This window comes from Budorcas taxicolor, chromosome 8 (genome assembly GCF_023091745.1).
Source record: "Budorcas taxicolor isolate Tak-1 chromosome 8, Takin1.1, whole genome shotgun sequence".
NCBI classification, from domain to species: Eukaryota; Metazoa; Chordata; class Mammalia; order Artiodactyla; family Bovidae; genus Budorcas; species Budorcas taxicolor.
In genome coordinates, this window is record NC_068917.1 from 80,186,628 (window position 1) to 80,213,967 (window position 27,340).

General features: G+C 42.6%; 1 protein-coding gene and 1 non-coding gene across 2 annotated transcripts in view; one reads left to right on the forward strand and one right to left on the reverse strand.

The window, feature by feature from the left end:
• SLC28A3 (solute carrier family 28 member 3) overlaps positions 1-26,594 on the reverse strand; it is a 64,422-nt gene extending 37,828 nt beyond the window's left edge. Inside the window, exon 1 of the mRNA XM_052645327.1 lies at positions 26,517-26,594. Within this exon, the coding sequence (XP_052501287.1) occupies positions 26,517-26,594 (78 nt within the window). The remainder of the gene's footprint in view (positions 1-26,516) is intronic.
• Positions 13,933-14,005, forward strand: TRNAG-UCC (transfer RNA glycine (anticodon UCC)). The gene has a single exon. It is a non-coding gene; the product is annotated as a tRNA-Gly (tRNA).
• Positions 26,595-27,340: the final 746 nt, after the last annotated feature.

The following is a 27,340-nucleotide window of genomic DNA, read 5'->3' on the forward strand; positions in this document are numbered from 1 at the left end:
ACACGACAGTTTCGACTTGGTATTCTCATGGTCCCTTTCCAACTCCTGGCTCCAAGAGCTTCTGCTTCCAGGTGCTGATTACTCCTGCCATCTAGTGGCAGAATTGGAGACTTCCTTGAGCAGCTCTGTGCAGGATGGAGCTGACCTTTGTAGGGTTAATGCAAGAGGAGAGGGGCGGGCGTGGCAGTGTAGGGGTTGACTGAGGGGTAGAGTGGGCACCTCTGGACATGTAATGGGATTGTTTTACCCCCACTATAGTACATGCTTTGGCTTTTCAGCGTTGTTCAGAAGAACAATATCTCCCAGTTGGGGATTTTCAACAGAAGCAAAGGTGTTTATGGGTGTTAATTGGTGCCTGAAAAATGACCCTCAAAATACCCGTTTATCTGCTTCTTTTTAAATTGGAGTCCTACGTGCTATAATAGGTGGCCCATAATTACTTCTTAGCCCATTGTTGTTGTTCCCCTTCTATTTAGCAATTAGGATTGAAAGATATCATAGTACACTGGACTCCTACAACCATGACTGTATTCGGAGGGCATACCTGCTCCCTGAATAGGTAGCAACGTTGTGGGTGTGGTGTATGAGTACTTCTAAGCAATTTACAGCACAGCAGTTTTAACTTCTCTACTTAACCTTAGTGGCTGTGTGTCCTAAGGGGATGATCTTGGATTGGGTCCCCGCTGGAGGGCAGATCCTTGAGCCAGGAGTACCTGGTGTTTGGGCTTATTCCCCTACCTTGTCTTTTTAATCTTGCACTTCCATGCGGTTCAAGCAAATATAGATCCACAGTCGGTGCAGGGAGTACAGATGGACAGAAGCCTTTTAAGTTAATTTCTTCCTTTCATTCAGTTTCTAAACCACACAACTTCTAGAACATAGTCCTGAAAACTGAAATCACCCTCCTCCCCACTGGCATCTATTTGTGGATGGGAGGGGTCTCCTATAGAATTTTAGCTGAACACATCACCACCCAAAATAAAGGTGACAATTGTAAGCTTCCCTTTTAACTAGATTCTGGCCAATGAAATGTAAATAGAAGTGGAGCCCTGAGTTGGGCAACTTGGGGATGCTCCTTAAGAGATGGCTGGCAGGTCCTCGTCATTCCTTCTAGACTCTCCTCTGTCCTGCTGCCTGGTGGTGGATGGTTCCAACTGGGTCATGAACACAAAGGCCCCATCCTTGTGATGTCAAAGTGGTGAACTAGAGGGGCCTTGGGCCCCTGGAAACCTTAGCTCCCACTCTGCCTCTGCCAAACCCACCTCCTGACTTACCTGCAGGAAACACACTTCTCCCTTGTTACTTCTGCTTTTTGCTTTTATGTACACCTGAGCTTACATAATATTTAGTGGGTTCAAGACACTGCATGAAACCTTTACAGCATTTTGCATTTGATCTATAGAGGCCTGTGAGGTGACTATTGGGATCACCCTTTTTACAGATGAGGAAACTAAGGCAAAGATAAGTAAATTCCCTGACTCAGGTTGTACAATCAGAAATACAGGAGATGGAATCTGAGTTAAGACTTTCCAACCTCAGGCCATAATATACTCATAGAGTTTAGCCAGTGGGCCAAGGCCTTTTGGCCTTTGGAATGTCTACAGACATAGTAGTATACCTACAGATTGAATTCCCTTTCAATTAAGAAAGACTGATTTGGACTATAGCTATTAACATTAGATTAGAGTAGAAATTGGAGAAGGCAATGGCAACCCACTTCAGTACTCTTGCCTGGAAAATTCCATGGATGGAGGAGCCTGGTAAGCTACAGTCCAGTCCACGGGGTCCCAAAGAGTCGGACACGACTGAGCGACTTCACTTTCACTTTCAGAGTAGATATGACAGAGACCCTTAAGATTCCAGAAAGGCTGGGGTCACTTTTAAACTTATTTTAGGTTCTGGTGGTCATTTCTTATGCCAGCATGATGGCCTTCCTACCTTAGACAGATTCTAAGTCAACTTTGCCCTTTAAATAACATGAGTGGGCACTCGTGCATTTGTGGGCAGGTCATGTCTCCATGGGGGGCTTCCCTGGTGGCTCAGATGCTAAAAAATCTGCCTGCAATATGGGAGACTCAGATTCAATCCCTGGGTCAGGAAGATTCCCCTGGAGAAGGGAATGGCAACCCACTCCAGTATTCTTGCCTGGAGAACTCCATGGAGAGGAGCCTGGCGGGCTACAGTCCATGGGTTCGCAGAGTCGGACACGACTGAGCGACTAAGCTCAGCACAGCACATGTCTCCACGATGAGTGTAATATTCTTTCTTCTTCTAACCATGCCTGCTCCACTCACTTGGTCTCTCTCTCCCACTGTGCCCCTGATTGAACCAACACGGCTGCCATTTCTGAGCAGCAGTGTCTCTATCGAGACTCAGTATCACTATGCCAGGAGGGCCTTTCTTTCCACTTTCCTTATACAAACTGCTCTGGCCTCACGTGCTCTGACTGGGGAACTGACCTTGCTGAGGGGGGCACAGCTTGGCTGAGACCAGGAGCAAGAACGGAAATCTTCTTCCAAGGAGACTTTGAGCCTAATCCTTGGCTGGACGTAGAGCATATAGGTTTATCAAAGATGAGATTTCCCAGCAGGCAAAGTGATGTTGACAAGGAGCTCCAGGAGTTGCTGTGAAGTTCCTTAATTTGTTCTAGGGCTTGGCATTACATAGCAAGTTTTAGGAGGTGTTTGATAATATACCTTGGGTGGAGGGTTTTATACTGCCAAAACAGATTAGATTGGTGATCTAGGTTGCTTATTTTATTTTCCATGTATTTAATATGTATATAAGAGTGCGGTGGTAGTGGTGGTTTAGTTGCTAAGTTGTGTCTTAATCTTATAACCCCATGGACTGTAACCCGCCAGGCTCTCTGTCCATGGAAATTTCCCAGGCAAGGATACTGGAGTGTGTTGCCATTTCCTTCTCTAATATGTGTGTATCTATTTCCAAATCTCTGTCCACCTTTAATGCAAACTTCCTCAAAGTGTCATTCATGCTATGCAGCCCAGGCCCTAGGCATAGAAACTGGTTTTCAGCTGTACAGGCTAGTTGTATTTTCTCAATAGGATGCCACAAAGGCCCACAGCAAAACCAGATAGTCGACAAAGCAGGCTGAGGGTCACTGCTTTCCTTGTTTTGATTTAATCCCCATGTTTCCATACCAACACCTGAGAGCTGAAGGACATTTACCTGATTTATCTCTGTGTTTGTTTCCGAAGTACCTGGTGTTTGGCAGAAATACTCTGTAGCTGTGCTGGGGGAGATATATACTTGGAGAGATATACAGTGGTCAACCACCCAGAGCTGGCTCTGACGTGACCACAGGAAGGCACCTGCAAAGAGGAAACCTGGAGGTATCCAAGGGTTACCTTTGCTTCACCACCCAAAGCTGGGATTTGTACTCTGCTAGGTGCAACTGGTGGAGAAGGAAATGGCAACCCACTCCGATGTTCTTGCCTGGAGAATCCCAGGGATGGGGGAGCCTGGTGGGCTGCTGGCCGTGGGGTTGCACAGAGTTGGACACAACTGAAGCAACTTAGCAGCAGCAGCAGCAGCAGGTGCAATTGGTGCCATGTGCAAAGGAGCATGGAAGACTGAGCATGCACTGGTTGCCCCTAGAAATCTCTACCCCTTTCCTAGAGCCCGATGACCTGTCTGCCTCCTGGTCCTGGGAATTCCCTGACTGCTCTCCCTCTGGGAAGAAGGTACCTTTAGAATGTGAGCTCCCCTTCTCTATTCTCTGGCAAAGCCTGTCTTGCCTGCACCAAACTCAGTTTCATTATTGGCAGCATAAACCTGGGCAGCAAAGAACTCCCTGACCAAGCCAGGAGTGCTTCAGTTTGACTAAAGCCCCAAGAGGGGTGGCCTTGTGTCTAACTTGGTAACAGAAGCAACAATGTGGTACATTCTGAGAGGCAGGACACCTTAAATATTGCCACAGGTGTTGAAGTCCCAATGCCTGCAGTGAAAATTGGGAACGTGATGTCATTTGGACTTGGGACGGGGTAAATCTGTATTTTAACCCCTGGACTCTGAGCTGAGCAGCCAGATACTCTGTCCTTTGTTCTCTGATGGGTACCAAGTGCCCAGCACAGTGCCAGGCTCAGAAGTGCTCGGTGACTGTTTTAGAATCATACACCAACAGATAAAACAGTGTCTCTACGAGTGGTAACCCACTTGAAGTGACTCAGATGGTAAAAAATCTGCCTCCAATGCGGGAGACCGGGGTTTCATCCTAGGGTCAAGAAGATCCCCTGGAGAAGGGCATGGCAACCTACTCCAGTATTCTTGCCTGGAGAATCCCATGGACAGAGGAGCCTGGTGGGCTACAGTCCATGGGTTTGCAAAGAATGGGACACAACTGAGCGACTAACACTCCCAGTGGTGAGGACTAGCACAAGACTGCTCTCTCTCCCTGCTTAAGAAGGTTGTCTTGTGTTCTGATATTCTTAGCCTAAAGTGTCGAAGTGAAGGTGTCAGTAATACATCTCCAATTTCAGCTGCTTTTCTGAGTTTTTTTCAAGTGATCTAACCTTTCTGTATCCATTTCTCTGAAAATGGATTAGGACTAGACTCCAACCAGTCCATCCTAAAGGAGATCAGTCCTGGGTGTTCACTGGAAAGAGTGATGCTAAAGCTGAAACTCCAATACTCTGGCCACCTCATGAGAAGAGTTGACTCATTGGAGAAGACTCTGATGCTGGGAGGGGTTGGGGGCAGGAGGAGAAGGGGACAACAGAGGATGAGATGGCTGGATGGCATCACTGACTTGATGGACATGAGTTTGAGTGAACTCCAGGAGTTGGTGATGGACAGGGAGGCCTGGTGTGCTGCGATTCATAGGGTCACAAAGAGTTGGACACGACTGAGCGACTGAACTATAGAGCAACTACTTCAAATAGTAACTTAAAATTCCAAAATGCAATACAAATAGACCACAGGCAATGACAGCATAAATCTCAGGTAACTGCTTCTTGGGATATTGATAAATTATCTATATGAATTGTGGCTGCATTATGATTAAAAAGCTTGAGTTCCATAGTCACACTTTGGCTCAAATCCAGCCTTAATTTCTTGAGGCCTCATACTCTATTACATGGGAACGCAGCCTTCTTTACCTAACTAGGGGGGCCGTGTGACCAGTCTGGTGCCACTCATAGTAAGTACTTATTGACTTTCTTTTTTTTTCATGTCAATTTGATGATTTAGTTTGCTACTTGCTTGCTAGTTCTGGGGCATTTAGTCACTTTGTCCTCTTATCAAAATTTGGCTTGTAAAAGTCAACATCTGTTTTGTGAATCTAATTTCTTCATATTACCATTATTACCCCCAACCACTTATCCACTTATCTATCTATCATCTATTAAAAAAAATCTACAAATGTCAACTATTTTAAGACTATTTCTGGGACTTCCCTGGTGGACTGGTGCTTAAGACACTGCCTTCCAAGGCCAGGGGCATGGGTTCGATCCTGGATTGGAGAGCTAAGATCCCATATGCTTTGAGGTGCAACCAAAATAAAATAAAATTTTAAAAAGGCCATTACTTTCTAATATTTTCTTCCAAGTTGCATGAGCATTGCCTTGGAATGGTTGCATTTTCAAAGGCAGTATTCCAGAAGCCTATAAACTTTACCTATTGCTCCTGACCCTCTTGACTCATGTAACATCTGGCTCAAGTCTTGGGTTTACGTAATCCTTAATGTGAGGTGATGTGCACTGGCTAGACTGCTCCTCTGTGAAATGTTTCAGTTTTTCCTACCAAGCCTGTGTGGGTTGACAGATTGGGTGCAATATTGTGGGAGGAAAACACCTGACCAGTCTGGGGCTCATTGTCACACTGCCCTGGCACAATCCTCTGTTACCTCTGAATGTTCTAATGGGAGCTCTGAGTTGGGCGCAAGGTGTCAGGGCTACAGAATACTGATGACATTCTCCCCTCATGATCTTTGTGAGCCAGGGGCAAGGGGAACCTCTAAGGATAGAAATATAAGGAAAAGTAGAAAGAGGCAGAGTTCTATACCTGGAGGAGAAAAATTAGAGGAAGGTTTAATTTGTTGGATTAAAAAGAATACATTTAAACATGCAAATACTCATGGATTATGACTTCTGTGAACTTTCCTTTAAAGAATTTTTTTTTTGACGTGGACCATTTTTAATGTCTGTATTGAATATATTACAAAATGGCTTCTGGTTTATGTGCTTTTTTTTTTCTTTTTAAAAAAATTTATTTATTTATTTTAGTTGGAGGCTAATTACAATATTGTGGTGGGTTTTGCCATTCATTGACATGAATTAGTTTTTTGGCCATGAGATATGTGGGATCCTAACTCCCTAGCCAGGGGACGAACTTATACCCGGTGCATTGGAAGGTGAAGTCTTAACCACTGGACCACCAGGGAATTCCCTGGTGAGCTTTGCTGAGGAAACTTCTTGAAGAAAAAATAGCCAAATGGAGAAATTTTGGCAAAACAAGTGATAGTATGTTTTGAATCTTTTTTTAATGAATCAAAACCCAAAACAATTTAGGGATTAAGATTCCAGAATAAATTATAAACATTATAACTCCTACTAATGTAGAAAAAGTGATCAGAGCGCCGCTTGAGGGAGGAGGAAATAAAAAGATCAATGGTAGGCTAAGTAGGCCTGTTTCCTCAACGTTTAATTTCTGGAACTGGATGAGATTTTAAGTAGCAGTGTTTAACGTAGAAAGGTAAATGCTAAAACATATATAGTCAGCTAAAATCAAGTGATGGAAGAGAAGGAAATAAAATAAAGGAAAGTAGAAAATATAGAAATTCTGTGATCATTCATAATTTTAAGTTGGTTATAAAAGGAACCATTAAAATAAAAAAAAACCAAATACATCTTCAGAAGAAACCAAGCAAAAATAAACCAAACCAAACAATGAAAAGATTAAAAAACAATTACAAACTGAAATATGATGAGAGGAGTGTTTTTTTTGAAAGTTGCTTAGTTGTGTCGGAGTCTTTGTGATAGTATGCAGTCCATGGAATTCTCCAGGCCAGAATACTGGCATGGATAGCCTTTCCTTTCTCCAGGGGATCTTCCCAACCCAGATTGAACCCAGGTCTCCCACATTGCTGGCGGATTCTTTGCCAGCTGAGTCACAAGGGAAAACCAAGTATACTGGAGTGGGTAGCCTATCCCTTCTCTAGCGGATCTTCTCTACCCAAGAATTGAACTGGGGTCCCCTGCTTTGCAGGAGGATTCTTTACCAACTGAGCTATCAGGGAGAGGAGCGAACAGCAAGCAAATCAGTTTGAGTCAAATAGAATAACAGAACACAACCATATACTGAAAATGACTCAGTGGTCATCATCTTAATCAACCCAGGCTGAATAGAGCACAAAAAAGTCAATGACTATGTCCAAAAAAATGCCAGTGGTCAAGGTACACTCACACTCTTTAATGTATGGCTATCTATATACAAGCGGCATGGATTAATAAGGGAAACATGGAGAAAAATTTAGACATGTTTAGAAAGAGGTTAAGAGAACACTTTCAGTCTATGACAAATCAAATGGAAAGTAAGGATAAAGGAAAACCAAAATAACAGAGAATAGAAATCTAACATCTCTTGAACTCCAATAAAAAAAATATATTGTGGCTGAGATGGCTAGTTGTCCCCAAAATCTATTCTTCCCTATTTCCTTTAGAAATACAACTCTGAATTTTAGCAGGACCTATGATTTCCCAGAAAAGGGCATGTTTCCTAAACTCCCAGCAGTTATGATGAAGTCTGCCTTTGTGATTGAAGTTATGTGCGACTTCTGGGAGCTGTTCTAGGGCAGGACAGTGGATGGAGCTGACGGAGCCATTTCAGGATGCTTTTAAAAACATAAAATTAAATATATAGAATTAAAAGGAAGCCAATTATATTGAAATGCCAGTTATTAAGATATTGAAATTAATTTATGATAGGATAACATATATGCATCTCTGCTGCTGCTGCTGCTAAGTTGCTTCAGTTGTGTCTGACTCTGGGCGACCCCATAGACAGCAGCCCACCAAGCTCTCCCGTCCCTGGGATTCTCCAGGCAAGAACACTGGAGTGGGTTGCTGTTGCCTTCTCCAATGCATGAAAGTGAAAAGTGAAAGTGAAATCGCTCAGTCGTGCCTGGCTCTTCTCGACCCCATGAACTGCAGCCTACCAGGCTCCTCCGTCTATCGGACTTTCCAGGCAAGAGTACTGGAGTGGGGTGCCATTGCCTTCTCCGTCTATTCACATTAACATCCAGTAAATCTACTAGTGAGATAAATCACATAATGCCTAGGAATAAAGAACTTTGCATTTGATTCTTATAGATTCTTGAAATGAGAAAATGAGCGATGGTTAAGCTTCCTGCTTAATTGTCTGAGGCTGACATCATATGATTTTTCTAAATGACTTTTTTTCTATCAGAAATCATCAGCATTCTGGGTTATATTTAAAAGATGAAATGCAGATTATTTTCCAGTGTTAATTCTGGAACCCGACCAGACCAAGCTCAGGTAGACTAGAGAGTGGTTGTTGCATGCAGCGTCCACTTGGTGGTGCCACTCCCCTAATGCTGCTGGATAGAGGTGCCACCCAAGGCCAACCCAAGGGCCCCTCTGATCCTGGAAGTCTGGAAGCTGGAACCTGGTAAAACCATCACCGTGACCTCATTTTTATATACTCTGAATGCTTACTTAATATCCTTTCTAGGATGATTATATCTAATAAATAAATCCAGTCATTGGTAAAAAGCATTCTGAGGTCACTGACCAAATCTGGGACAAATTGAATATCAAAAAGTAAAAAAATATGAATAAAGTCTGTAACTTACATCAAAAAATAAGGTGGAATGACAGACAGATAAAGGACAGCATAGATGAAAAAATATGTGATAAACTGCAGTAAAATATAGATTGTAGGTGATGTGTTCACTGCGAAACTCTCAACTTTTCTGTATGTTTGAAAAATTTCATAATATAATGTTGGCAATTAATTATAAAATGATGAATAAAAAGGAATATTAGTCCACAGTGATATTCAAAAAGAAAGAAATATGAAAAAAAGGGAAGTTCATTCTTTTCAAAAGAAAAGAATAAGGTAAGGAATATTGACAAAATGAAAGTCAACATTTTGCAGCTCCTAAGGTAATCATTGATTGAGGAAAAGGCCATCAATGGATGCAAAAACCATGGGGTGAAATGTACTGGGGACCTGAAGGATCACTTACTAATTAGAAAGAAAAAAATGTAACTTCATAATGGAATAGTCTACCAAGTTATCCCAATAGTGGAGTTTAATTTCTCTAGCACACATATGTGTATGTTTTCCTTTTATCACATATGGTTTCTAGATCCTGGAACTAGCTCAAAGTCATATACATGTAGAATTGTACTCTCCTAGACATCACTGCCCTTCTGATGAGCTGTCTTTCACTCTTATCTTAGTGTTTGATACCTGTACGTGATAATCTATGATTATTTCAGCCTGGTTCCAATTTCCTGTTATTGTTTCTTTTGCCTTTCTTTGAATTAAATTGATTGTTTAAATATTTGAGGACACTCCTACAAGGACTCCTAAGATAGACTTGAGAGGGAGAGGTCTCAAGACACCCACAGAGAAGCTAATAATACGAACAATAATATGACAACTTCTGTACTTTTTATTCTGGGTTGGCCACAGGGCTCTGTGCTTTCCCAGGAACTACTGTACTCAACCTCCTTTGCCCTTGATTTTCTAACATTTGCATCTTCATTAATTTTTTTGTTATGTGAAGTCAAGAATTCTTGTCCCATTAAAAACCAGTTTTCTATCTGCACTTACTGGTTGCTATGGTCTGAATGTTTGCATCCCCTCAAACCTCATCATGTTGAAATTCTAACTCCCAAAGATGATGGTATTAGGAAGTGGGGCCTTCAAGAGTTGCTTGAGTCATGAGGGTGGAGCTCTAATGATTGGGAATAATTAGTGCCCTTGTGAAAGTAAGCCCGCGGAGATCCCCACCCCTTCCACTACACAAGGACACAGGGATTTCAAGGGTGCTGACTATAAAACAGGAAGAAGGCTCACACTAGAACCACGACCATGCTGACACCCTGATCTTGGGCTTCCAGTCTCCAGATATCAATGTCCGTTATCTTTAAGCTACTGAGTCTGTGGTATTTTGTTACAGCAGCCTGATTAGATAAGATACTGGTTCTACTTTTTGCCTCATATTCATTCTTTAACCCATGCTGAACTGGCTCTCATTCCTACCATGCTGGAAATCACCCTTGCTAAAGTAAATCAATGGCTTCTGTTTCCCTAAGGCCAGTTTTCGCCGTACACAATGGACCAGGTGCTCTTTGAAATATCCTTGTCCCTGACTTCTGTGATCACATTTTGTTAGTTCTCCCTTACCATCTGGGCTTCTTCTCTTGTACTGTACAAGCCTTTTCACTCAACCCTTAACTGCTATGCACAGTTCCTTGGGGCTCCCTCCCAAGCACTCTCATTTACTCCTTTACCAAATACTTACTGTGCACCTACTAAGCCAGAGACCCTGCATTAGTTACTCGGCATTGCATATACAGTCCTTCTTCTCAGGAAGTTTAGAGGGAAAGCTGTCAACCATAAATTATTTAACTGATCATTTCATTAGAGCCAGTATGTTAGCTAGCCAACTGTTTGTGGCCCCGTGGACTGTAGACTGCTAGGCTCCTCTGTCCATGGGATTACCCAGGCAAGAATGCTGGAGTGGGTTGCCATTTCCTCCTCCAGAGGATCTTCCTGACCCAAGGATCAAATGTGTCTCCTACATTGGTGGGTGGATCCTTTATCACTAGAACCACCTGAGAAGCCCCGTAGTTGGTATAAGGACTATTGGAAAGTTCAAGGTACCATGTCAACAGGTTAATTGGAATAAACTTGGCTGTGTCTGAAATTCCAAAGATTCAACCCATTTAATCACAGAGGGAACCAGAAATGCTCTTATAAGCAAAACATCTTCTCACATTTGAGAAAAAAAATAATAAACAAGAATAAAATCCTTTTGAATTTCTCAGTTGAAATTGAGGTTCTTCTTACTCTCATTTCCTTCTCTGGAGTGTTTCACTAGGTAAATCTCTAGTCTGTCTGGACGGATCAAATTAAAATTTAGGTGGCGAGGTGGTTGCAGATTGTGTTTTGTTTATAAAAATGCTTCTACCTTGTGCCACAAGGCTGCTGGTGGTCTTTCTGTAGGGCTCCTGATTGTCATTGTCAAAGATCAAAAGATTAAGACATGTTGGCTATCTATATTTTGTTGCAACTTTTAAATGTACCTTGAACTTCCAAACCACATCATTCCAGCCTGGTAGGACAAATATTCTTGGATCTTTGATTAAAACCTGGAATGATAGCTTTAATAGAAGGCAAAAAAATAAAATCACTTTCTCCTTATCCCAACTGTAATAAGATTGTGACTCCATCAAGAGTGCCATCAATATTGAAGCCCAAGTGGCTGTTGGTTCTGGTATTAGAACCCAAGTCGGAATTACATAGTTCTTTGAAATTTGGGGTCTGTGTTATTTATTATACATGGCCTAAAAACATTGTTCTGTCTCTGTTATTACCTGTCACCCACACTTCTAGGGTTTGTTGTTGTTGTTATTTTTGTTGTTAACCTGTCCTCTCAGAGTTCTGGGCCTTCTTGGTTCTCTCTTCTCCCTATCCAGACAGTTTCAATTTTAGAATGATTCACATTCTAAGAGGTAATTTGTTATACATTTCCTATGCTTCATGGCATCCAATGGAGAAGGCAATGGCACCCCACTCTAGTACTCTTGCCTAGGAAATCCCATGGATGGAGGAGCCTGGTAGGCTACAGTCCATGGGGTTGGGAAGAGTCTGACACGACTGAGCGACTTCACTTTCACTTTTCACTTTCATGCACTGGAGAAGGAAATGGCAACCCACTCCAGTATTCTTGCCTGGAGAATCCCAGGGACAGAGGAGCCTGGTGGGCTGCCATCTACAGGGTCGCACAGAGTCGGACACGACTGACGTAACTTAGGAGCAGCAGCAGCAGCAGCAGCATGGCATCCAAACACCAAACGAAAGGATAAACACCCGCTTCCCCCTTTTATAAACAGAACCCACGCAGATACCCAGGTATAATAAAGCCCCACATATTCAGAGCTGTGGCTATTAGTAAGGTGGCATTTTCAGTTGGTGACAAAGCTGATGTAAGGAGTAAGAGTGTCTCATTTAGTAATGACATCAGAACCTCTTTGTGAAATTTCGGGCTGTATAAAGTAATTTTAAAAGGGTGCATGAGTCAATATAGTAGAGGGGTCCTGTTTAGTTCAGTTCAGTCGCTCAGTTGTGTCCGACTCTTTGCAAGCTCATGAACTACAGCACGCCAGGCCTCCCTGTCCATCACCGACTCCCAGAGTCCACCCCAAACCCATGTCCATTGAGTCGGTGATGCCATCCAACCATCTTATCCTCTGTCGTCTCCTTCTCCTCCTGCCTTCAATCTTTCCCAGTATCAGGGTCTTTTCCAATGAGTCAGCTCTTCGCATCAGGTGGCCAAAATATTGGAGTTTCAGCTTCAACATCAGTCCTTCCAATGAACACTCAGGACTGATCTCCTTTAGGATGGACTGGTTGGATCTCCTTGCAGTCCAAGGGACTCTCAAGAGTCTTCTCCAACACCACAGTTCAAAAGCAACAATCCTTTGGTGCTCAGTTTCTTTGTAGTCCAACTCTCACATCCATACAAGACCACTGGAAAAATGTAAAGGCATCTAAACCTGCTATGAACTTTAATTGCCACTTGAAGCCATGGGTAGACAGTGGCTCTGCTCTAAACCACATTTTAGCGATTGTGCTTTTTTCCTGATTATATTTGTAACATACTTTGATGTTTATGCTGATGAGTTTTTAATGTACTTTTGGAGATATTTCAGTCTTGTGTACTCTTCTGACATCAGAAAAGTACCCCTGCTTGTTTGTAGTCTTATCGTATAATCAGCCTACCACAGGCTTTCATGTACAGCAAAGTAATTAATATTGTGCAAGTGTAAAGTACTTCTGCTATGAAAGTAGCTTGAACAATGAGAAATTATTTAAAATGGTTACAGAATACAAGTTAATTTCTTCCCTACTTCAGTCTGCTTTACCAGCAAAAGGATCCCTTATTTGTCATTGTGAAATTCTTAGAAAATGTGTTTAATCCTCTTAAATATACTCAACACTAAAAATCTATATTTCTTATTTTGGTAAGTATGGTAAGTTCTGTTGGGTACAGAGTACAAGGCGCAATCAAAGGATGGTGAGGACCTTTCCCACTGTATCTCTTGAGCTGTCTGATTTTTTTTCTCCAGTGTTTTGTTTTACACAGGTTTAGAATTTCTTAACTTTTATTGTGTCTACTAAATACTGCATATGTACTATTCTGATTGTTTACTACCAATAAAAGACCTGTTAATCATACACACAGAAAAATTAAAATTAAGTATGGTCTAATACGTATACAAAAACTGTGAAGAATATAACATTTGTCTGTGAACCAATTTGGTCAGACAAATCACTAAATGACTTTATTCTTTCAATTAATTTCTTAATTTCATTTCATTTCAGAAAACATAGCTTCAGCTCTTCATTAATGTCTATTATTGGAGAAAGACAGAGTAAGAAGGAAGAAAAGGGAAAGAGGGAAGAAGAGATGCAGGTGGTATCAAGAGACATTGGATATCATTAATGATACCTTCATCTTGTAACTTCATCTTGTCATACCTCGAGTAGCCCCTAAGCTATTCAAAATCCTGCTATGTTTTTGCAACCATTGGTTTATATAGTGGGTATTACAACTTGGGACCTTCCTGCAAGTTCAGTGAAATCAACCCTGAGTCTACTTTCAGTTCCTGCTTCAGCCACTCTCCAGCCCTCTTCATGTAAAGGTGAGTTTCAGGGACTTCCCTGGTGGTCCAGTGGTTAGGACTCTGAGCTTCCACTGCAGGGGGCCCAGATTCAATCCCTGGTCAGGGAACTAAGATCCCACAAGCTCTAGGGTGTGGGGGGAAAAACAACAACAACAACAAAGCAGGCTGTTTTATGCCAAAGCCTGAATCACCTACAGGATAAAGTCTGGGTCAGTCATGCCTGATTCTTGAGTTATTGTGGGGCATTATGGTCATTTATTTCTAAATATTATCCGTACTTAGAACTGCAGTATTTTTTGTTGGTGGATAGCATATCATTATGTCATAGGCATTTGAATTTGCTCACAACTGGAAAATTTTTGGGTTTTTGGCTTCCCTGGTAGCTCAGCTGGTAAAGAATCTGCCTGCAGTGTGGGAGACCTAGGTTCAGTCCCTGGGTTGGAAATATCCCCTAGAGAAGGGAATGGCTACCCACTCTAGTACTCTGGCCTGGAGAATTCCATGGACTATATAGTCCATGGGGTTTCAAAGAGTTGAACATGACTGAGCGACTTTCACTTCACTTCACTTCAAAATTATGTTAGCCATTAAGCACTTTTTCCCACAGAGTGCTAATTAAGTTCTAGAAACTTACAGTATACAAAAAATTTTAAAAAGAAATTCATTTGACTAAACAGAACATGAATCAAAATGAACCAAAATATCTGTAGGGCTTGCATGTACTCAGTCATGTCCGACTCTTTGTGACCCCATGGATTGCAGCCCCCCAGGCTCTTCCTGTCCAAGAAAATTTCCAGGCAAGAATACTTGAGTGGGTTGCTATTTCCTACTCCAGGGGGATCTTCTTGACTCAGGGATCAAACTTCTGTCTTTTGCAACTCCGGCATTGCAGGTGGATTCTCTACTTCTGAGCCACTGGTGAAGCTCCAGAATAAACCAAAATATTTGTAAATCACTTTTTAAAGTGCTGTGAAGAGCCCCAGGTATTGAGAGCTGAGCTCTCCAGTGTGCTGGGGGACCTCAGGGACATAAGGTTTTATGTTCAGTTGACATGGTAAAAATTCAGATCTGCTTGCTTGCATCTCTCACAGTTTTTCCATGAGTGAATTCCAAGATTTGCTATAAGAAGAGACAGACTTCACACTTAGAGTTCAAAATTTGGTTTCACCTGCACCAAAATAGCCTCCCCACCTAAATGGTTTAAATAATAGTTACTTGAGCATTAGTAATAAATACTTGAGCATTTGTTAGGTACCAGTGCTTTACATTTGGAGAAGGAAATGGCAACCCACTCCAGTATTCTTGCCTGGAGAATCCCAGGGACAGAGGAGCCGGGTGGGCTGCCATCTATGGGGTCGCGCAGAGTCGGACACGACTGAAGTGACTTAGCAGCAGCAGCAGTTCTTTACATTAATATCACAAAAGTCTTATGATGCAGGGTATCAGTAACTATTTTTGGATGAGAAAATAGGTATAGAAGTTATGTAACTTGGGAGTTGCTTGCTGGTCCTGTGGTTAAGAATCTGACTTCCAGTGCAGGGGACGCAGGTTTAGTCTGTGGTCGGGGAACTAGGATCTCACATGTTGTTGGGCAGTTAAATCCACGTACCTCAACTACTGGGCCCACGCTCTAAAGCCTGTGAGCAGCAGCTAGAGAAGACTGAACACTGCAGTGAAGACCCAGTGCACCAAAAAACAAAAAAAAGAAGAAGTTAGGTAGTGTGCCCAAATCACGGAACTAGTAGTTTAGTTCTGAAGTTTCAATCCAAGGGGTTTTGTCCTCCTAGAATAATTTAATATGTAGCTTTTAACCTCAGTATCTGTGCCCTGTTATCCTCACTTCCCCCAACCCCCAACAGTCTGGCTTTTTTCAAGAGTTCACCCCCTTTCTCTCTCCTACTTCTTCCTTAATGAGGGGCCCTTTGCCATCTCCAGCCAAGGTCAAAGTCACATATGCTATGGCCAGTGCTTGGAACATTGCAGTCTACTTCTTACTCCCACCTGTGCTTTTCTAAATTCTTCCTTCCCTACTCCTTTCTTCCCTCTTCCCTGACCTAAAGACCTTGTGCTCTGCAAGGGAACAAGGAAGTGGCTGTGTGGAGCATCAGAAAGCCACAAATATGCAGTCTTTTGGAAACGTCCTTTGTTGAATCTGCCCCTCCTTGCTGGATCCAACATACCCTGTTTCTAGACCTTTGCTTCTCTCCTGCTTTGCTTGCCTGCATCTGCCCCTCAATTAAGCAAATATTTTGTTTCAAACCTCCCTGGCTGCCCAAGTCAGACCAGTACTCTCTAACCAACTTACTCCTTGTAAATGTTCCTGAACCTTGTCTTGAGTGGACGAGAGACTCAGAAAGCAATAACTAGAATTAGAAAAATAAAGATTTTTAAAAAGCTGGCAAAGTTATAAAGTAATATGGATAACAGTGTAGGATGATCAGTACATTTCCAAAGCTGAGCAGGTCAGCAGAGTAAGGTAACTGTGTGGTCCAGAAGGGGAGCTGTTAATGCCTGTTCTGGCCCCTTTTAGACTATGACTGACACTTTCTCATGATGCAAAGAGCCTTATCTCATATTAATGGGTTACTTTCTGATCATGTTTCATGGAGAAATATACATATATATTTAATTGATGTATAGTTGATTTATATACAGCCTTGACATACTCCTTTTCCTACCTGTTGGTCCATGTCCAGTTCTAACTGTTGCTTCCTGACCTGCATATAGGTTTCTCAAGAGGCAGGTCAGGTGGTCTGGTATGCCCATCTCTTTCAGAATTTTCCACAGTGTATTGTGATCCACACAGTCAAAGGCTTTGGCATAGTCAATAAAGCAGAAATAGATGTTTCCCTGGAACTCTCTTGCTTTTTCCATGATCCAGCAGATGTTGGCGATTTGATCTCTGGTTCCTTTGCCTTTTTTAAAACTAGCTTGAACATCTGGAAGGTCATGGTTCATGTATTGCTGAAGCCTGGCTTGGAGAATTTTGAGCATTACTTTACTAGCATGTGAGATGAGTACAATTGTGCGGTAGTTTGAGCATTCTTCGGCATTGCCTTTCTTTGGGATTGGAATGAACACTGACCTTTTCCAGTCCTGTGGCCACTGCTGAGTTTTCCAAATTTGCTGGCATAGTGAATGCAGCACTTTCACAGCATCATCTTTCAGGATTTGAAATAGCTCAATGGGAATTCCATCACCTCCGCTAGCTTTGTTCGTAGTGATGCTTTATAAGGCCCATTTGACTTCACATTCCAGGATGTCTGGCTCTAGGTGAGTGATCACACCATCGTGATTATCTTGGTCGTGAAGATCTTTTTTGTACAGTTCTTCTGTGTATTCTTGCCACCTCTTCTTAATATCTTCTGCTTCTCTTGAGAGTCCCTTGGACTGCAAGGAGATCCAACCAGTCCATTCTGAAGGAGATCAGCCCTGAGATTTCTTTGGAAGGAATGATGCTAAAGCTAAAACTCCAGTACTTTGGCCACCTCATGCAAAGAGTTGACTCACTGGAAAAGACTCTGATGCTGGGAGGGATTGGGGGCAGGAGGAGAAGGGGATGACCAAGGATGAGACAGCTGGATGGCATCACTGACTCGATCGATGTGAATCTGAGTGAACTCTGGGAGTTGGTAATGGACAGGGAGGCCTGGCGTGCTGCGATTCATGGGGTCGCAAAGAGTCGGACACGACCGAGCAACTGAACTGAATTGATTTATAATGCATGTTAGTTTCAGGAGTAGAGCAAAATGACTCATATATATATATATATATATATATATGTATGTATGTATGTATGTATAATTACAAGATTTTGACTATAGTTCCCTATGCTATACAATAGGTCTTTGTTGTTTATCTATTTTATATATAGTAGTGTGTATAGTGAAAGTGAAAGTCGCTCAGTTATGTCCGACTCTTTGCGACCCCATGGACTTTGTTCATGAAATTCTCCACGCCAGAATACTGGAGTGGGTAGCCATTTCCTTCTCCAGGGAATCTTCCCAACCCAGGGATTGAACCCAGGTCTCCCACATTGCAGGCGGATTCTTTACCAGCTGAGCCACAAGGGAAGCCCAGTAGTGTGTACATGTGATCCTAATTTATCCCTCCCTCTTAATGAGGAATTTATTCCATGACTTTAGTGGCAACCTCTTATAATCTGGCTGGCTAACTTATTTGAGAATGTTCCTAAGTCCACAGACTATAGAAAATCAGTTTTAAATGTAAATGTATTGGCTTTAGATTCTTGGGACCAAGATTTTGAAATTAGCAAAGAGCCATGAGGTGAATAAAGAACTGTCCTCTATTCCTGTATTCCTCTCGTTACCACCCTCTCCATCTTCCTGTTCGTGTCTCTCATATCTTTTCATTCAGGGCCTTGACTTCTCCATATAATGTCATATGAGAAAAATAGTTCTTGACATGGTGGCCTGGGGAATTATACACTTTGGGCCCTAATGAGCATTTTCCTTCCACTCAGCTCAAAGGTCTGCATAGTCAAAACTATGGTTTTTCCAGTAGTCATGGATGGATGTGAGCATTGGGCCATAAAGAAGGCTGAGCACCAAAGAACTGATGGCTTCTGAATTGTGGTGCTGGAGAAGATGTGTAAGAATCCCTTGGACTGCCAGGAAATCAAACCAGTCAATTCTAAAGGAAATCAACCCTGAATATTCACTGAAAGGACTGATGATGAAGCTGAAGCTTCATGTATTTTGGCCTCCTGATGCGAAGAGCCAACTCATTGCAAAAGACCCGGATGCTGGGAAAGACTGAAGGCAGTAGCAGAAGTGGGCAACAGAAGATGAGTTGCTTGGATAGCATCATCGACTCAATGGACTCAGAGTCTGAGCAAACTCTGGGAGATAGTGAAGGACAGGGAAAAGGGTCGAACCCAACATAGCGACTGAACACCAAACAGCAACAGCTCAGAGTAGGTGCTCAAAAGATATTTGTAGAATGAGTTAGTGAGGGAATGAAAGCCTGTAGATACTCATTTTGAACATTTAGGAAACTTTCTCCAACTCCCAGTCTAGGGGAGATCACCTCCTTGCATCATGAATAGCACTTTTTACATACTATGTTCTGTTACTTTGCCATTGTTACCTAATTTAACCTAACAGAGGCTCCCTGTTTTCAGCTCCTAGCATAATGTCTGGCACGAGGTCAGAACTCAATAAATTTTTGTTGAATCAATAAATGTTATGCTTTATGTTGAAAGAGTTTTGGCTCTTGGAAGGAATGAGACAAACAAAGGCTTGAATTTATAAAACCAGGAGATTGGAAGGAACACCAAGATGTCTTCAGGTATATTTCCTGACAATCATTCCCAGTAATCATCTCCTTTGTTCCTGAAAACCCATGAGAGTTTTCTTAACATTGTGACTCCCAGGATTTTCATAAGAAACTTCTATTTACTGTCAAAGGATATAAGACATTTACCTTCTCTTTCTTTCTGATTTTCAAAGGAAAAAGAAAGTATGACCAGGCATGCCATGATTATAAATGGCTTCTGGGCCAAAGGTCTTAGCCCATGTGTGGAGTGAATTTAGATGTCTCCAACTCTAGAGCCTGGCTTTAAGTGAAAATCATGCTGTTCTTCGTCTGCCTAAATCTGCAATATGAAGACAAAATTCCAAATTTCTGTGGCATGATAGAGATTTGGGGTTCATGCTCCCAATAATCTGTTCTATATAAATTTCAAATTCTCCCACCTTTGATATTTTTTGACAAATAACAGTTCAGTTAGCATCCGGGGCCTAGTTTGTCATCAACACCAACAGTGTCTAGATAAAATGGGTCTGCAAGCATCACTGTCTTCCTTTTAAATTAAGAGCTTATGGAGTGGAAGTTTTATAATCAGTAGTAAAAGAGAGAGAGAGTCAGGAAGGCTGGTAACCAGTCTTGGATCTGTCTTAACTGAGGTAAGAACATTTTCCTGAAAACCTTGGCAGCCCATCCTTTAGAGGTCTGGAGGTTGGGGCTGTGTTGGCAGCACACGGTACCCTGTGAGCCAGTTTCAACTGGTGTTCCCATGACTGATCAAGGGCTTTCAGTCATCACTGACATGACATCTGCATGACAATCAGGACCAGAGATAGATAACAAATCAGGTTCTACTCCATGCAATCAACATGTAGAACCTCAAAAGAAGCCTCTTAGAATCAGAAGGGATATTCATGGAAGGAAAATAAAGCATTTAATCTCCCTCTTCTCCTTTCCTTTTCCTGTGATCATTAGATGCCTGAATTCTTCCCCAGTTTTGGTAAAAGGCAGCCATGATGGCTGAAAGCCTCAGAACCTTAGTCCTTGCTGAACTCATGACTGATCATACGGTGCGTGCCTCCCAAAGCTACTCTCACTCTCCTGAAACCTCAGATGTGGCTAGAACCATTCATCATTTAATCATACACATACTCCTTTATGACATGTCTAGCTTTGCTATTTAAATCTCAGGTTATTGGGCTTCCCTCGTGGGTCAGTGGTAAAGGGTCTGCCTGCCAATACAGGAGACACCAGTTCAATCCCTGATCTGGGAAGATCCTTTACACCTTGGAGCAACTAGGACCGTGTGCCTCAACTACTGAGCCTATGCTCTAGAGTCAGGGAGCTGCAACTAGAGAGTAGTCCCTGCTTGCCACAACTGGAGAGAAGGCCCATGCAGAAAAGAAGACCTCACCAAAATTAAAAAATATATATATATATAAACTAAGATTATTGGTACCATTGGCAGGAATGATGGAGTAAGAACATCTCAAATTCCTCACCTTCACAAAGGCAACAAGAACACTGGCAAAATTGTCAAAATCACTTTTTTGGAGCTCTGGAAGTTAACCAAAGGCTTATGACAATCCAGAGAGTATTTTTTCCAAATACAATGACTGAATCTCAGTACTGCAGGCTTTGTGGTGTCTGAACTCTCTGGTCCTATTCCACTCTCCCCAGAGTCATGATGACCTTGAAAAACAACTGAAATAGCAGTGAAAACTAAGCAGCCTAGCATCCTAAGGAAGAGAAAAAATGGGAATGTCACCCTCCCAAAGTCTAGTTTCAAGATCACAGCCCTTATTTGACCTGTCTTGCAGTTCCTTGGCAATTCCCGCTCACAAGGCTTGTTTTTATTTAATCTGAGTCTGCATTCGTGTATGTGTATGCATGCAAAGTCACTTCAGTCGTGTACGACTCTTTGTGACCCTACGGACTGTAGCCCACCAGGCTCCTCTGTCCATGGGATTCTCCAGGCAAGAAAACTGGAGTGGGTTGCCATGCCCTCCTCCAGCAGATCTTCCAACCCAGGGATCAAACCTGTGTCTCCTGAGTCATCCTTCACCCAATACTATTTCCCTGAGGGCCATGGTTTAACATCGGAGGCAGCTGCCTGAGATGGTGATGACTGTTGGAGAAAACAGCAAGATAAACAAAAATGTAAAGGAAAAGTTGGAGAATGAGATATCCATAAGGAAAACTAGAAGCCCAGGGATGCCTGAGAAAGACCTGAGAAAAATAAAACTTCTCATCTCTGGCTGATGTGGAAACTCAACAGAGGCAGAGTCGAGTAAGCATGGAATTGGAGCGGGCCTGCCGGAGGACTGTGGACAACCTCCCCAGCAGTCACAGAGCCCCTAGCATGGACGGGGACATTGATTGGTTTCAGGCACTTGGGAATTTATGTCAGATCCATAACTAATTATTAAACTCACTGAACAGAGCCTTGAGTGGCTACACATGACAATAAATGCAGACTCCATAGAATTAGTTCAGTTAATTCAATAAACAAACCAATAGGATCAATAATGGCAACAGCAACAACCAGCAACAACAAACCCCGGAAAAGGGGGGAGGTACTTGTTTTTCAGAATCACCACATTATTTCATTTTCTTAAATCGAATTATTGTTGATTTATATAATGTTTTGGTAGTTTCGGGTGTACAGCAAAGTGATTCAGTTCTTTCTATATATTCTTTTCCAGATTATTTCACTGTAGGTTATTACCAGATGTTGGCTAGAGTTCCCTATTTTATTTTGCTATACTGAGGGAGGGAGGCAGTTGAACAAAATGTGCAGGATGGGACTGTCCGAGCTGAGGGATGACAATGTCCTGTTCCTTGACCTGGTTGGTATTTTTTCATACCTTGTCTATCTGGTTTCATGTGTTTTTCTGCATGTTACATTTTACAGTGATTGGAAAAACCCTGCCTGCAACTCTGATCTTGCCTCTTCTGAGCCCACCTCTCTCCCCTCTGCCAGAGGAATGTCTTTTCTATCCTCATTTTCTCCAGGCTCTTAATGCCTACTTACAACACAAACTGTCCCCAGCCCCCACCCTGCCCCCAGTGATCAGTGATATCCAAGTTAGCAAATCAAATGAACTTGTCTCCTCCATGGAGGAGTCTTTGCTTTTGACCTTGCAGTTCTTTTCCCCTCAGCTTCCCCAGACTCTCCCCCCTCACCTGGTTCTGTCCTCTCTTCCTGTGACTTTCCAGTTCCTGATACACTGGCGCTCCCTGGGTTCCCTTCCCATGGTCTCATCCACGCCCTTGCCCACCTCTCTGCTAACAGCCCCCCCAAAGTTTAGTGTCCCTTCCAGGCTCTGTTGCAGGTGTGCATGAAGCTTCCTGCTTCATCTCCATCTTTATCTGAATGTTCAGTATCATCTGAATTTCAAACAACAGGCCTCAAAATGAAGTCATTCTCTTCCTTGCTCCAACCTGATTCCTAGATTTTCTATCTCTGTAAAGGGAATCACTTCTAAGTTGACATCTCAAGCTAGAAATGTGGATGTGTCGTTCTCTTTAACCTGAGTACCAAGAGCTTCTATTATTATGTGCACATTGTGCTAGGCTTGCTACTTTATGCCTCACTGCCCCCCACTTCCAGATTCCTATTTTGAAAATTTCATGCCCTGAGTGGTATGTCAGGAGATGGAAACTTTGGGACATGATTAACTCAACAGGGCAGAGCCTTTGTGAATGGGGTTAGTGTCTTTATAAAAAAAGACCTCAGAGAGCTCCCTGGTATTTTTTGTCTTTGTGAGGATGGGGGCCTCACCAGATACTGAATCTGCTGATGCCTTGATCTTGGACCTCCCATCCTCCAGAACTGCGAGAAATACATTTCTGTTTATAAGCCACCCAGTTCAAGATACTGGGTTGGCCAAAAAGTTTGTTTGGGACGTTGTCGACAAAGGTTGGTATAGTCAAAGCTACAGTTTTTCCAGTAGTCATGAATGGATGTGAGAGTTTGACCATAAAGAAGGCTAAGTATCGAAGAACTGATGCTTTTGAACTGTGGTGCCGGAGAAGCCTCTCGAGAGTCCTTTGGACTGCAAGGAAATCAAACTAGTCAATCCTAAAGGAAATCAACCCTGAATATTCATGGAAGGACCGAAGCTGAAGCTCCAATACTTTGACCACCTGATGCAAAGAGCTGACTCGTTGGAAAAGATCTTGATGCTGGGAAAGATTGAAGGCAGGGGAAGGGGGCAACAGAGGATGAGTTGCTTGGATAGCATCATCGACTCAATGGACATGAGTTTGAGCAAACTCCAGAAGACAGTGAAGACAGGGAAGCCTGGCGTGCTGTAGTTCATAGGGTTGCAAAAAATCAGACAAGACTTAGCAGCTGAACAATAGCAAGCCACCTAGTCCGAGATATTGGGTTGGCCAAAAAGTTCGTTTGAGTTTTCCTGTGAGATTTTATGGGAAAAGCCTGAATGAACTTTTTGGCCAACACAATATTTTGTTACAGCAGCCTGAGTGAATTAAGACCGTTTTTAAAGAAACCATATAGTACATACGTCGTTTACGTATATTACAGAGGAAGTCGTGGAAATATTCACGGGCAGGGGAGCTCTTACTCCACTCCCTGACAATCCCACTGCAGGGGGGCCTCTAATTAGTATTAATACTGTCACCCAGCATCAGTTTCCATTGCCTATAACCTGGTTCTGACCATCAGACTAACCTAACTGGTATCTCAACCACACACAAATCTCTTCCCATTTCTGTTCACCTTTAAGTAGTGCTGGAGCACTTTAATACTTTGATCATATAAATTTTGATCGTTTCCTTCTTGAATATCTGATGAGCACACCTGGAGGCCACATGGTCTAACACCAGCCTCCCCCACTCCCTTCACCCCACCAGCTCCACATCCTCTCTACCGAGAGCACACAGGCTCTTTCAGGTCCTGGGCCAGGGCACAGGCAGTTCTCTTTGTTTGAGATGCTCTGTTCACAACCTTCCCTGTTTATCTGGGAAATCCTTGCCTACCCTTAAGCGACACCTGATGTTCTCTGAACATCTGTGATACAGAATAGTTTGTTATTCCTGTTGAATTGGCTCTCTCCCTGGTGGTGGCCATATCTAGGGGGCAGTTAACAACCATGCTGAGTAAATAGGTGTCTCTGGAAATTCTTATTGAAGGTCTAGCACTGGACAGATAACCTGGTCAGTACTTGAACAATCTGTACCACTGGAGGCAGAGATTGTGAGGAGACATCTCACAGGTATCTTAATCTTGTCTTCCAGTAGTTACTGCCACATATTTCCTAGTCACTTCTCCACAATTTATTGACCCTAGAAGCGCAATCCTGCTTTCCTTTGTCTATACACTTCTCCACAATTTATCATCCTTTTAAAAAATTCTGAGTCTTACTGCTTCATTGGGATTTTTACTTTCTTTCTGTGAAATTTATGTGTACAGAAAATTAAAAATATTAATACACTTTGTATGCCTTTTCTACTATTTAATCTCCCATTTGTCAGTTTAAGTCACAGACCTTAGGAGCTGAATCTAAGACAGAAGAGGGAAAGATTTTCTCTCCCCTATACTTACACCCTGTGAGATGAGCATGACTGTGATAAATACGCAGATGATGAAACTGAGGATCAGGGAAGTTACAATAACTTGCGGAAGACTCAGGACAACTCAGGGTTGAGTCAAACGCTTTTACCTTCCTTGTTCCTTTCTTTGCTATTGCTTAAACATTTGTTTTGCTTGTGTGTTGAAGTTAAAACCTAGGGGATTTCTGACATCTGTTCACATGGCTTCGCAGGTTGAGTGTCAGCTTAGGAAAGGAAGCATGCTTGGGAAGAGCCTTGAAAAATCCCTGTCCCAGACCCAGTCAGAAAGCCTGGTATTTTCTGGAGACAGTCTCCTGTGGCATATGGACCTGGGCCAAGCAGCATTACTCACTCAGTGAGTTTTGGTTGATGACATAAGACAGTTTGCAAAACCCAGCTGTGTGGGGCAGGTACCCAGGCCTGATCTGACAGGGGATTTAATACCTGGTTTAAGAAAAAGGAACTCTGATCTGAATAAACATTTCTTCAAAGAGGACATATACGTGACCAACAGGCACACAAAAAAGATGTTTAACACCGCTAGTTATTAGAGAAATACAAATCATATCACCTCACACCAGTCATAACGGCAATCAGCAAAAAATCCACGAACAGCAAATGCTGGAGCGGGTGTGGAGAGAAGGGAACCCTCCTACAGTGTTGGTGGAAATGTTAATTGGTACAGCCACTATGGAGAACAGTATGGAGGTTCCTTACAAAACTAAAAATAGAGATACCATATGACCCGGCAATCTCACTGCTGGGCATATACTCATAAAAAAAAAAAAACAACATGATCCAAAAGTATCCATGCACCCCAGTGTTCATTGCAGCACCATTTATAAAAGCCAAGAAATGGAAGCAACCTAAATGTCCATTGACAGAGGGGTGGATAAAGAAGATGTGGTGCATACACACAATGGAATAATACTTAGCCATTAAAAAGAATGAAACACTGCCATTTGCAGCAACATGGATGAAACTAGAGAGTGCCGTTCTGAGTGAAGTAAGTCAGGCAGAGAAGGAGGAATATTGTATGACACCCCTTATATGTGGAATCAAAACAGAAATGATACAAATGAACTTAGTTACAAAACAAAGAGACTCACAGACTTAGAAAATGAGCTTACGGTTGCTGGGGAAAGGTATACTTAGGGAGTTTGGGAAGGTCAAGTACACACTGCTGTATTTAAAATGGATAACCAGCAAGGATTGGAACTCTGCTCAATGTTATATGCCAGCTTGGGTGGGAGAAGGGGTTGAGGGATATTTAGGGCTGAGTCCCTTTGCTGTTCACCTGAAACTACCACAATCTGGTTAATTTACTATATCCCAATACAAAATAAAAAGTTTGAACTTTGGTGGGAAAAAAAGAATACACATGTATACTTAAAGAAAGAGGGAGAGGAAGGAACTCTGAGGTGCTGACTACGTTCAGGATCTAGATTCTTCCCCATTCTTCCCCACTCACCAGTTCTTTGGGAAACTGTATGTAAATACTATATCCATGCCATATGAGCCCTAAACACAAGCAGGAGAGGAAAGTGTTGTTTTCAGGTGATAGGGCAGGTCAGGGATCAAAACAGGTTCAGTTGAGAGACTTTTCAGGTTTGTCAACCCAAGAAGGAAAGAATAATAGGCTTAAAGAGAACCATTAAGAACCTTATTGCATTACAATAAGACCTCTGCTTTAGTGAAGAAACTTGCCAGAAAGGCCAGGAAAGAACATTAATTACTTGGTCTTAAATATAAAACAAAAGCTCTGCTCACCTGAAAGCCACTGTTGCTGCAACCCTGGGCTGGGAGGGCCGCCACCCTCTGCAGCTCCACAGAGCTTTGGCTGCTCATGGACTTCGGCTCCGGAGTCTTTTCAGACGTCTGGGCTGGAGATCCGCTGTACCTGTGAAATCAAACACAGCCTCTGCTGAAGTCAGAATGCCACCTGCTGTCATAGGCACCAGGCCATCGATTCAGTTTGGGAACTTTGATCTAAATCTCCTGGTTGGGGGTGGGGCAGGAGTGGCGAGGGGCGGGGTGGACGCTTTCAGGGCAGGTCCACCTACCTTATTAATCCTTCTCATTATCCCCATTCCTGCCGGTCCATTCTCACTCAGGGAAGAAGACTCCTGTGGTGCTCAAAACTGAAAAGAACATTTTCTCTACAGTCTTGAGTGAAAGAATCTAATTCCTGGGCTAGTGTTGGGCACTGGGAGTGGTGAGTGGCAGGAAACATAAGGGCTGGCTATTACCAAGTGACCAGGATTCTGTGCTGGGTCTGTGTTCTAGACATTACATATGGTGGTCTTGATTTATCTTGAAACAAAGGAAAACTGAGGTGTCCCTGAACATCACCTCAGTTAATCTCGGAGTAACAAAAGTTAATGGTTTGCTCAGGGCCATTTGGCTAATGAATGGACAATGAAAAGTCAAATTCAGGTCTGGTGGATTCCAAAGCCTTCTTACTCTACCCCTGCCAGCAAACAGGGTCGCTTCAAAAAATTCAACTCCTAGAGGGACTTCCCTGGTGGTCTAGTGTTTAAGACTTCTAAGTGTTTAAAAATGGTCTAGATCAAAATATCTTAAAAATAAATCCA